Below are 12413 nucleotides of genomic sequence, written 5' to 3' on the forward strand. Positions count from 1 at the left end.
TAAGCACAAAGAAAGGAAAAATTACATAAAAAAGATTTATTGAAATTTCTTTTGTACGTTTTACATGGGTGGTGGCGGTGGCACACCGTTGAACATGGGATGCATGGTCGGACGCGGTGGTCCTGGTATGGGAAAGCCCGCGGGCGGACCCATCGCTCGATGCATATTGGGCGGCGGCGGTGGCAAAATCTTTGGCTCAAACTTGAAGGCAAACTGCAGGAAGAACTGTTTGGTGTCGCGGTTCCAGTGCGTCCAGAACTTGCCCTCGCTCTTCTCCACCTCGCGTGATGGCACCTTGAAGCCAATCGTCTCGTAGGGCTCGGCGGCAAACAGCAAATACTGCCACTTGCGGTCTGGTGGCTCGATCTTTTGCTCGTAGGCGGACATGAAGCGGTGGCGCGGCACAATGGCCTCGGTAATCTCGGGATAGTCGATCTGGAAGAGCAGCGACTGCTGGCCATTGCTCGGCTCACGCTGCTTGGTCACCCGATAGCCGGGGCGTCCGATTTTCACAAACTTCTTGGGCTCCACGCGCGGCTTTTCCGGTGCCAGCAGCGAGGAGGGCGCCTCTTTGGCCTCCTTTGCGGCACGACGTGCCAGATTCTCCTGATGCTTCTTGCCCTGCGTGTGCGCCAGGTAGCTGCCCTCGTTGTTGTGCAGCGTCAGGCACAGTTTGCACTCGTACGAGCCCAGGTGGTTCTTCATGAAGTAGGGATCCTTGTTCAGGTCGATGGTCTCGAGGGCCAGCTGCCGCAGGCGCTCCTTGCGGTCGCGGTTTGTCTCCGACCAGGAGGCAACGCCCCCGCTGCCGGTTTTACCACCGGCACGATTTTGAAAGTCCATATTTTAAGTTATTTTAACACGAAAACCGGGAAAAAACGCTTTTTCAGTCACGGAAAATTCTTGTTGTTGGCAGTGTGACCGCGGAATTATCTACATAATATACCGACAGACCCTAAGAAATATACCGAATTATACCGTAAATCTCAAATCATATTCATCGACTTTGATCTTCTGTTTAATATTACCGGCTAGGACTCTTAGCATTGAAACTGTTATTTTACTCGAATCATCATTCAATTCTTCACAAGATTGGTCTTTTGTCATAACTTAACTTTATTAAATTGATTCCAGTGTTGTGCAACAGCGCACAGCTCGTGAGTTATCGATAGTGAAAAGCGGAATATCAAAATGGTATATTTTAAAAATGGAAAAGTATGTTTCTGAGGGTTAGGCGGCATATTTGATCGATAAGTCCACGGTCATACTGTTGCACATGCATGGTTTTTGGTTCTTTTATTTATTTCAAATGTTGAATAATTTAAAACCGTGAGAAATCTTTGAATTAAAAGCGTTGTCGTGAAAACGGCGCACCAAAAGCCAATATCCTTTTGGACAAGTTCAAGTTTCGGATGCGCTAAAACGGCCACAGAACCTATCCAGCGATAGGCGTGCACATTCCGCTGGGCTGGTGAAAGAATTCTGTGTTGTTGCGAAAATTAAGCCTAAACCAGACAATTGCACAGTGTATAGCAGTGTCGTGAGTGTTCTCTTTAAAATGAATGATCCGGGATTGGGTCCAGCGCCGAACATGGCCGATTCTAACCATGCGAGTGGCAGCAACAAATTCACGCCGCTGCTGACGCCACCGTCGCAGTCGCCAGTCGTAGTCGGAAGTGCAGCTCCGCCCAAGCGTATAATCAACAGAATACCATTGGATTTCAACAAACTTAAGCAGGCTGGCTGGACATCAAGCTGGCGGAAGCATTGAGGAAAGCAAAGCTCAACTGCAATGACCGCAGCGACCTCTTTTCCAGCTCCTGCTGCCGCTGCTACAGCAACAACAACTGCGCAGTCGGCGGCAATGACCAGTGCCACCGCCACAGCCTCAATTGAACAAAAGCCAAAATCAGGTAAAAGAAAATTCCCCGCGAACAGGCATTCTTGAAAATCCGTTAGCCGCATCAAATGATTTTGAAAATTGCCATGAAAAATGATCAACTTGTATCTCGGTTTGGGACGCACGGCAAAATTCGCTATCCGTGGCGCTGGTGCTTGAGGTGACGCCTCACAATGCGGGAAGCTGACACTATCTCAAGAGTGTGAGAGTTCGAGAAGGATCATGGTTTAAAAGTTGTTCCTCTCTTTTTTTTAACTTTCTCTTCTTTTTACATAGAAGGAACTGTAAGCTTCGAAGTACTCTATTATCGAGCAGCAACAAATAAAATTTCATAGTACAAATGGTTAAAAATAAAATAAATTGTTCGATTTTTAGTACATATTCCAAGGAATACAATATGTTCAACAGAAACGCTTTTGGAACTATTTGATTTGAAACCTTTTAGGTTATAAATGTCCATACAGAAAAATATCTATAAAATTTGAGATAGAAATGCAAATAGTCTAGTAGTTACTAGTAAACTATTATAAAAAAATAGTTTACTATGATTTATTGCTAAACTTCTAGGTTAAATTACATATTTTTTTTAAATCCCCTCTTTTGAAACTCCCCTCAAGTGACTCTTTGGTTGCCTTTATTTATAGTCTTTCGATGGCGTAGACGGTAAAAGTGCTGCGCAATTGAGGTTAGGGCCTAGGACACAATCGCACGCGGGAGAGGGCTTGTTTTTTGGCCTGGGTTCAAGACCCAGCATGGGTTGTCTGTGTGTGCGTAGAAAGAGTACGAAGTGGGTGGAAAAAAAGAAGAGAGCTTTTACTGCAATTATGTGACAGGTTTTGTTGTTGTAAATGCATATCTTCCGCTCTCTCGCTGTGCTCTCGCCTAGTCTGATGCATGATGAAATTAGTTCGCATGTTGTGCAATTTCATCTTGGTCTAGGGGTGGTGTTTACAGTTTAAACATTCTGCAAGATCTTCACATGCACTGAACGCTAACATATTTTAATGATATACTGTATTTTAGAGTTTTAATTGAAAGGATATTAATTAATATCGGTTTAATTATTATTATTTTTTTTTTAAGCACTTTCAATGAATAATGCTGTCAAGTGACACTCTGGCCAGGTTTATCTAGATTTTATCAATGGCATAGCCTGTTAGCGTGCAGCGAAAATGAGGTTTGGGACAAGTGCAGCAGCAGCAACGTCTGAGCCAGAGCCAAACGGGATGAGCCTTTAATTATTTTTGGCTCAGGTTCAAAACCCAGCGTGGATGATGTTCCGGTATTTTTTTTGATTTATCAACTTTAATGACCATATTTTATCTTATTTATTAACAGCTCAAGCAGCCAGAAGAAACCGATCCACCATCTCGAACTACATTGAAAAATTGATACCCGAAGAAATTGTGGCCGAACGGTCGCAGCATGTGAAGACCCTGATCAAGAATCGGATACTGAACAAGGGCAGGATTACGTCCACGCTGAACACTCCGAAGTCATCCCCAGCCACATTGACAACAAAGGCATCACCAGCCTCCTCACCATCCCCGCCAAGTCTCTTCATGTCGCCCATAGCCAAGGCGGATGTGACAGTGCGGACGAAGCAGCCGCCGTTGCTGCTGAATCTGGTGAATCAGTTGCCCAAGAACCGAGCCGTGTGCGGACCCAGCATGCAGCAGTTGTGCAGGCAGCAGCAACAGGAGCAGCCTGTGCCACAGCCCCAGCCAGTGCCAGTGGCGCCACTGATCCACAAGGCTCCTTCGCCGCCATTGATTGTGTTGGAGAACAAGGTCCTGGCGCCAGAGGAGAAGATCGATTTGAGTGATCTACGACTGCCCAACTCATCTACGATGCCACAGTCCTCCCGGCCTCAGGGGAAGCCAGTGCCAGTGATGGCCCGACAGGGGCAGACTTATCCTGGGCCCAACTCCTCAAAGACCAAGGTGATTCTTAATGCCAACAAACTGAAGGTGTCGCGGGAGAAGCTAGCCGAGATGGCCAAACAGATACACAGCCAGGTAAAGCAGGTGGAAAAGCAGCCAGCTGCTGCCACAGTTTTCTCAATCAAAATCACAGAAGAAAATAGTCCCGTTCGTGCCAGTTGCTCGCCATCCCCGTCCACATCTCCCTTGTCCTCGCCTTCTCCTGCTCCAAAAGTACTCTCCGCCGTGGACTTTATAGCCCAACTGACTGCTGACAATCCGCTGGATGAGAGCAGCTTCATAGAACTGTCGCCAGAGGAGCAAATGATGAGCGCGCTCTTTGGCTCAAGAGGAGGCAGCATGCAGCCCACCGTGGAGGAGCCACCAAAGGACATAGGACCCGAAGAAGAGTTGCCAATTGGCAAGATATTGAAGCTGGATGATATGGATATACTCCACGCTACACTGGATGTGAATGAGGACAGGGAGAGTGTCCTGCGGTTCAGTCCGAATGCGTTAAAGCTGCAGAGCAGCGTGGTGACACGCAGGGACCAACCAGAGGCCAACATGAGGATCATTTTAACGGAGGAACATCAGCTGCAGGAGTTGGTCGAAGAGAGATCAGCTCCAGCAGAAGTGACAGAGGAAACAGCCAGAGAAATGTCTAAAGATGTGCCAGGAATGACGGAGGAAAAAGCCAGTGAAATGTCAGAAAATCAACCAATAATGATAGAGGAAACAGCCAGGGAAATGTCTAAAAATGTGGCAGAAATTACGGAGGAAAATGTCAGTGAAATGTCAAAAAATCCAGCATCAATGACAGAGGAAACAGTCAGGGAAAAGTGCAACGACGAAGCATTAATGTCCGATAAAGCAGTCAAAGAAATGTCCAAAGATGAGGAAGAAATGGCCGAAAAAGCAGTCAAAGAAATGTCGGAGGAAGCCACAGATCCACAGAAGTCGGAAACAGAAGCCAAAAGTGTGCCAAACCCAGCTTTAAATGCAGCCCCCAGCACGCAAAAGGATAAGCCACAGCCAGCCCCGCGGCTAACAAGGTTTAAGAAGGGTAAAGTAAATTTAGTGCAACGCTCGAAACGAGTAAATCCACCCAAACCCAAAGATGTCAGTCCTGAAAAGGAGCTTAACGATGCGAAAAGGGCAAGACTCGAAGTGGAGCAACCGGAAGAGGAGGAACCGACAATGGATCAGAGTTACCTCGAGGATGGTTATGGCAGAAGGAGAGAAGTTGAGGTAATTAAACAAGTGGATGATGGCGTAACAGCTAAAGACAAAGTAAACCTTAATTTATCTAGTGTTAAAAATGATCTGCAGGTCCATGCAGATGCGGGGGATGTGGGGGAGAGTGCAGTGGAAGAAGAAAAAGAAGCAGAAGTCAGAGAAACAAACAAAGAAGAGTCCGAAGAGATACTAGTCAGTAGAGGTGCTGGATCAGAGGAGCTGCAACCACAAGAGGACACGCCACCAAAACCCTCAACAGAACGTGATTTAAACCAACTCTATCATCCACCAAAAATGCCAAAGAATAAATCAAGTAAATCGAACAACAGCAGAGAAGATCAATCAGATGTAGCCACAACGAGCAGCAGCAGCAATGTGTCCCTGCTATTGGATGTCCTCCAGCAGGAGCCACCAGCAGCACAGGGCGAAGCGCTGCTGCCTTTCCGCAAACAGTCTCAGACTGAGAGCGCGTTCCCGGAGCCAGTTCCCGGCCCCACAGGAATTAACAATTTAATGAGCCATTTGTCAGCGGAGAAGATCGTGCCACAGAGCAAGAGGGTGTCTCCCACGCCCAACCAGGCAGCGCCACGCAAGAAACTAGTCAAGACACGTCCGGTGCTCAGCAAAAGATCCCCACGAATCGGTTCCATTGCAGCCGTCAGTGTAAACGGAGCAGGAAGTCGCATGCCCACTTCCAGCACCAGCGATGATGATGGATCCGTGTTCCTGGGCTTCGATAACAAAGAGGAGGAGCAACCTGTCAAAGAGGGAGCGAATCTCAAGCGAGGCAAGCAAACGAGATGCAACGAAACGGATATCAGTGATGATGCCACGCCGGACTATGACGAAACGGAGGAGGAGAACCAACAGGAGAACCCAAAGAAGTCATCCAATGAAGATCAAACACTTTTTGGAGGAGAAACAAGTTACTCAAAGGAAGCGGAGCACACAGACAGCGAGTCCAATGCTAGTCCCATGCAAATGGAAACACTTTATTCAATGGAAGTGGAAGATTTAAGCGAACAAGTGGCCGAAAAATGTGCAGCTACTGCGGAAATTTATACAGAACTAGACACAGATCCTCGGATAGATTCGAAGACTGAAGGCTCATCTGAAGAGGAACTCCCAAGGGCAACGGCGGTGCCGCCATCGAACTCAATTAATGTCAGCGAAAGTTCAGAAATAGCTGCAATGGAGCCAGAATCTGTGACAGAATCAAAAGATTCAGCAACACATGAAGATAAAGCAAGCGAAAAGGATTCCAATGAATGTGAAACCAGCCAGATAGAAACAAATTTAAAGGAGACTTCCAGCATAGAAGAACCACCAGAAAAACCAATGGTAGAAGCCAAAGGCAAGCGTAGGCCACGAGGCAGACCAAAAAGGGCAAACAGCAAGGCCAACAAGCCAGAGAAGAGGCAAAGAGCCAAATTCAGATGTACCAGATGACACAGAACCATCGCCCTGTGGCAAAAGAAAGCGCGCAACTAGAAGTACTTCCACCGAGTCAGTGCCAGTTCTACATGAAGCAACGCCAGCGGAAGACGAAGATCAGCCTGAGTCCGCCCCATCTATGAGCCCCAATCACAAGCGACAAGCGAGACTCAGTTCTCCCACGACAACAGCTAAAGTGCCAGCCAAGAGAGGAAGGAAAAGTCTAGCTGCTGTGACTGAAGCAACTCCAAGTACGACGCCCACGCCTGAAACCCTCGACAAACTGCAGCTGGAGGAGGAAACGGCAGAGGTAACGCCAACGAGGAAAAGAGGCAGACCCAGGCAAACTGCGGAGACCACACCAAAGCCAAACGAAGATTTCCAAATGCGTCTGTTGCTCATACGAAAGCGGGAACAGCTGGGCACCAACGAAGATCTCTACGAGCAGGGCAAGGGGCCCATCCAATGTGGTGTGTGCCTGGGCCGCACCACCAAAGCCAATTGGAACAAACATCTGAAGCAGCACTACGGAGTGGGTTGGGTGCTCACAGAACAAGAACCGCAACGGGTGAGGATACAAAGATAAAGATTTATTTAGATTTGGATTACATTTTGTATCTTTTTCGTAGACTCTTTCACGGGTAGCTGTGCTGAACATGATGAAAGCATATCTCAAAGATGGACACTCCACACATCTAAGCTGTCGCCTGTGTGATCGCCAGTTGGGCTCTGCCCTGGGCATGTTGACGCACCTGGAATCGTGCGGGGACAATGACAAGCCCGAGTGTCAGTACTGCAAGCGCACCTACACGAAGCTCTATCATCCTGTGCATGAGAAAAGCTGCGGGCAACGTCCCATGGCCCAGCAGCAGCAGGAGAAGGCTGAGAAGCCAGAGGCAGAGACGCCGTACTCGAATGTTGATTGGATCAAACGCTTGCTGCTCATCCGTAAGCGAGAGGAGCTGACTACCAACGAAGAGCTCACCGAGAAGGGTACAGGCAAGGGACCGCTACAATGTGGCCTGTGCCTGGCACGCAGCACCAAGGACATGTGGACAGCACACCTGAGGCAGCATTACGGCGTGGGTTGGCTCACGGGCAAAGAACCGCAGCCTCTCAGCCGCAAAACTTTGCTGGCGATGATGATGGCTTACCTCAAGCAGGGCCATGCGAAGCATTTGGAGTGTCGCCTTTGCGGTCGCCAGCTGGGCTCTGGCCTGGGCATGCTGATGCATCTGGAGTCGTGCGGGGACAACGATCGAGTGGAGTGTCAGTACTGTAAGCGCACGTATACGAAACTCTATCATGCCGCGCATGAGAAATCGTGCAAGGAGCGTCCAGGCCTGCAGCAGAAGAAGGAGGATGCAGCGGAGGCAGCCAACGTAGGGGAAAGTACGGGTCCGATGTACACGAATGCGGGTCATGCCAAGCGCAAGTCCACCATTAAGTAAGCCAAGGAAAAATGCAATTTATTTGACGCTCTAATACGTAAATTAAACTTTTCAGAGCCGAAAATAAGTTGAAGAAAATCGAGGCGGAACTGAAAACGCAAGACAACGAGGAGCGCGGTTCAAATACCAAATCAAAAGATGACTTTGAAGGCGATTCATCCGACTACGATATGAACAAGGACAAAGAATCCTCAGAGGAATACGATTCAGAGGCGGTCGATTCCAATGAGGATGCTGCGCAGACAGAGGATGACCTCAGCCCCAGTGATATGCCCAGATTGAAGCAGATTAATCGAGTCAAGCGAAAGAATGTAGAAGGCAAAAGTATGAAGAATGACAGGCAAACGGGAGGAACTAATTGCCAGCCATGTAAGCATTTAAATGCATTAAATTTTACACTTAATGTTTACTAATTTATGTCCATGCATTAAAGTGTTTTCGCGATATGCAAAGCTGAACAAAAAGGTGGAACAAAAATGGAATCAATTGTGAGTATTTCCCATTTACGAATATTTTTCTGTACTAATCATATTTTATTTACCTTTAAAGCACCGATAAAAATTATGCTGCAGAGGCGTTGTATCCACAGCTAAAGCCTGCCTATTGCAGGCTCTCTTCGGCGGAAGCCAAGGAGTTGCTGCCAGCCAAGGATAGCAGATCCATGCGGTATGCGTATGGTGATGTTGAAAATGCAGACGATTGGAGACAGCTGGCACCGCTGGAAAGCTTTCAGACAGTCGGTAAGTCAACTTCAGAGACTCCCCCGAGAGCGAGACTTTAACTGATGAAATGTTTCCACTGACAGATGAGCATATTGGCTATTTGGGAGCACCCATCAAACAGCTCGCCTGGGCACCCCTGCCGCCAACGGTCACCGAGCAATATCTGCTGTGCTCCCTTCGCAAACACATGCTGGCTCATGCCAGGCAGATACCGCATAAGCTTTCGGATGCCCTGTTAATGCTGCTCAAGTGCACGTTGTCTGCTAGCGTCAAGGAGAGGCAAGGAGTGTGGCCTCTGGAAACGAGCCTGCACTATGCCATACGAGTACCCAATGGACCGGTGCACACGTTTGCATTTATGCCCAGCGGCGGGTATGATAAGTCGGCCAATCGATTGGGACTGCTGGCGGTGGCTAATTCGTTAACCGATGTGAAGATCTATGCCTTGCCACTGGAACTGGAAGATGAGGAAACTGGGAATGTGGTTATTGAACTACAGTCAACGATGACACTGACTCTGGATGTGCAGAATCCTGTCATGGATCAGTGCACCAAAATCTGTTGGTCTGAGGTGAGTTTTTTCAGCTCAGAAGTATTTAATTAATGATATTTATATGTATAATTTGCAGGGCTCTAGTCACAATCTGCTGGTGACTGGCTATGCCAGTGGCAACGTTGCCTTTTGGGATATTTCGGATGAGCAGAGCATCAATTGCTTCAAACGAAACAATCACACAAAGTTCGTTCCTTTGCATTTTTTCTACTTTGGCGAGCATAATATACAGAGTAAGTTTTTCTACTGTGACAAAGTAGAATAATTTAATAATCGCCTTTCCTCCTTATCAGTTTTGGAGCTTCATTATGACACGAGTGGACCACGTTGGCTGGCTATTGGTACATCAACGCGTAAATTATGGATCTATGATATTATCAACTGGTCGCAGCCAATGCCCCTAAACGAAGACTCCATCTCCAATCTGTATTTAGCCAGTGCCTTCTGGCCACCGATCTGGGAAGCGCTGGTCGTTGCCTGCAGTGATGTTCAGCGGCGATGTAAGGCTGTTTATTTATTTAATTTATTTCCTTCTTTAATTTTATATTTCTTGCAGTTTACTCGCGCTTGATATCGCTCAGCCCAACGGGCGTCTTGTTTAACAACAAAACTGTGGACTATACGATTAGTTCTGGTCGAGCCATGCACTTCAATGTGCAGGAGAATATCCAAGTGGTGGCCACTGATAATGGAGATTTGGTGTTCCTCAATGTCCGTGAGCTCAACGCGGAGCCCATACTGCTGAAGATGTTGAGCAAATTCCGTGTCGTATCCACCAGCAATCTGTGTAATATGAGCACGGAATCAACAACCCCGGCTACACCCGATACACCTATAACTACCGACGACTTTCTACGTGATTTTGGCTTGAACCTTAAGCCATTGGCTCTGGTGACCAACGTACAGAAGGCGGCCTACATAAATCCGGAGCGACTGCCCAAAGAATACGAGCTTTTGGCCATGACGCGTTTGAACACCGTTCGATGCAATTGGAACAGACCGGCGCACAGTTGGGTGGCTGTTGGGGCAGAGCACGGTATGCTGCGAATCGTTCATTTTGATCAGGAAAAGTTCTTTTAGCGGCACATTCTTGGGAATATCTCGTATAATACATCCGAGAGTATATTACTTTCTGTTGAATTCTTTGGTTAGTTTTAAAATACACACGATGGATAATCATAGTTGTAAATTAATTATATCTCTTGTTAAATTATATATTTCCCATATATTTTATACCGATTAGATATTTATACCTGTAATCTGCTTGGCAAACAAATAATAATCTAAATATATTTTACAATATTTATAAACATTTTCGTTTTATTTGGGAAATTATCGGATAAATATTCGGATTCTCACTCCATCCCACTCCCACCAATAGATATCCCTTTTCATTAGACTCTAAAGATTAGAGGGAAAGAAAACTTAAATTAAGACTCGCTTTCACTCGCTCAGCAGAAGAGGAGAGAGAGGCTGATCAAAAACAGTTGCAAATTTCCAATACGCATGCAGTTAGAACGAGCAGCAGGTAGCCGGAGTTCATGGAACGTGAGAGCAATTAGGAATAGGGCCAGAGAGCATGGAAGTTTTGGAATTGGAACGAGCACTAAGCCGCGCACGCATCTGTCACGCTCTCCCTCTCTCATAATCATTTTTCTATCCGGGCGAAGCGCGCGTTCTAAAGTCAGCTCCGCGTTTTAAATCGTAAAACCTCGAAAAATGGTGGAAAATCATGCAGAAAATGTGTAGTGCTGCTGTGATGTGAAGTGCTAAAGTGAATAAACATTAAATATGTCCCAAAAGTGTTGTTAAAGTGCAAGTGAAAGTGTGTGATAAAGTGCGGCGGCGAAAAAGGCAAAAAGTGGAGAAATGGCGGAATGCAGAGAAAAAGTGAAGTGTGTGCAAGTGAAGTGCTATAAAGTGAAAGAAACATACATTAATATGTAATATGTTTAATAAACAATCATATTGTTATATGCATTCTTTTTTTTCTGTGCAAAATGTGCAGCGGCGATATCCGCCAAAAATGGCCCAAAATGGCCTATGATGGCGGAAGAAGGCAGAGCAAAAGTGAAGTGTGTGCAAGTGAAGTGTTTAAATATGAAATAATAATACATAAATATCTGTATGTTTAATAAACAAGCGTTTTGTTATATGCATTCATTTATTTTCTGTGCAAAATGTGCGTTTGGTCACGTGATCTTGTGTTGTGGTGTGAGTGTGTGCGTGGAAAAAGTATGCCAAAAAGGCGCGAAGTCTTTTTGCTTTCTCCCTCTTACATGTAATTTGCCCTAGACGAAGAGAAGGAAGTAGAAAGAAGTAAAAAGAAGCAGTGAGCGCACGCTCTCAATGCAAGTGTCGCAAAAGTGAAGGGTGGTGCCGAATATTGGAATGTGTCTCTCTCTCACTCTTGTGCCCACGCAATTTATCAAAATATGTGAATTCGGGAGAGGGTTCCCACCTTACCAAATCAAAATGTTGTGCTCTTATTGGAAACTCTCTTGCCAAATCAATTTACATGTGAATGTGTGCGCGGAGCTGACTTCGGTGCTAAAGAAAGCGGAAAAAACGGGAACTCGCGCTCGGTAATTAATTGCAGAAATGAGTGGAGTGGACAATTATGGATAAAAAGGTTAGTTGTATTTATTGTTTGTCCACAATTATAGACCACAATATGGTAACTCATATTGACAGAAAGGTATCTGCATATCGACTCGGCTATTCATGCTGATCGGGTACCAGATAAATAAACTTCAGAATCAAAAAATTAGGTATGAAAAAAATAGAAAAAAATTGAGCTAGTCCCGGTCCGGGAAAAATAGAAAAACAATGGTCATCGATTCTACGAATGCCGAAATGTCACTGCTGGGGCGCATGCAGCGGCTTCAGGAAGTCTTTTAACAGACAGAAGCCGAGGTGTCCCCGCAGTAATTTGGACAGTGTTGATACTCGTAGGGAGGAGGATGCCACCCCTTGATCTTAATGGGGATTCCATATTCCATTTCCATATTCCATAATCTAATAAAACAACAACAGACGATTATTTACAACATCATATATTGAATATATAGATATACTTTTTATCTCACTTTAATCGTTAGTTAGTTTAACCATAAATACTATATGCACGCTTAACAATGATAGACCGAGAGGCTTTGCAGCTTTTAGGAAAGGAAACCATTCAGGATATTG

At 46.0% G+C, this 12413-nt stretch overlaps 2 protein-coding genes across 2 annotated transcripts; one reads left to right on the top strand and one right to left on the bottom strand.

Annotated features, from left to right (window-relative positions):
- Positions 1 to 21: 21 nt before the first annotated feature.
- On the bottom strand, positions 22 to 923 carry LOC117895843 (splicing factor 3A subunit 2). The gene has a single exon (XM_034803796.1). It carries the CDS (start codon positions 841 to 843, stop codon positions 61 to 63), a length of 783 nt encoding a protein of 260 aa, XP_034659687.1. The 5' UTR covers positions 844 to 923; the 3' UTR covers positions 22 to 60.
- Positions 924 to 1273: 350 nt separating this feature from the next.
- LOC117893455 lies at positions 1274 to 10479 on the top strand. Its single transcript, XM_034800073.1, is given in 12 exon segments — positions 1274 to 1742; positions 1745 to 1894; positions 3239 to 6505; positions 6507 to 7063; positions 7125 to 7942; positions 8002 to 8315; positions 8380 to 8434; positions 8496 to 8686; positions 8752 to 9239; positions 9298 to 9454; positions 9515 to 9721; positions 9778 to 10479. Coding segments are annotated over 12 exon segments (6879 nt in total). The 5' UTR covers positions 1274 to 1591; the 3' UTR covers positions 10302 to 10479.
- Positions 10480 to 12413: the final 1934 nt, after the last annotated feature.

This window comes from Drosophila subobscura, chromosome J (assembly GCF_008121235.1).
Source record: "Drosophila subobscura isolate 14011-0131.10 chromosome J, UCBerk_Dsub_1.0, whole genome shotgun sequence".
Taxonomy (NCBI): Eukaryota; Metazoa; Arthropoda; class Insecta; order Diptera; family Drosophilidae; genus Drosophila; species Drosophila subobscura.

What these genes read in the sequence shown, in the direction of transcription:
- LOC117895843 (XM_034803796.1), bottom strand. Translation starts at nt 843, where the DNA reads ATGGACTTTCAAAATCGTGCCGGTGGTAAAACCGGCAGCGGGGGCGTT.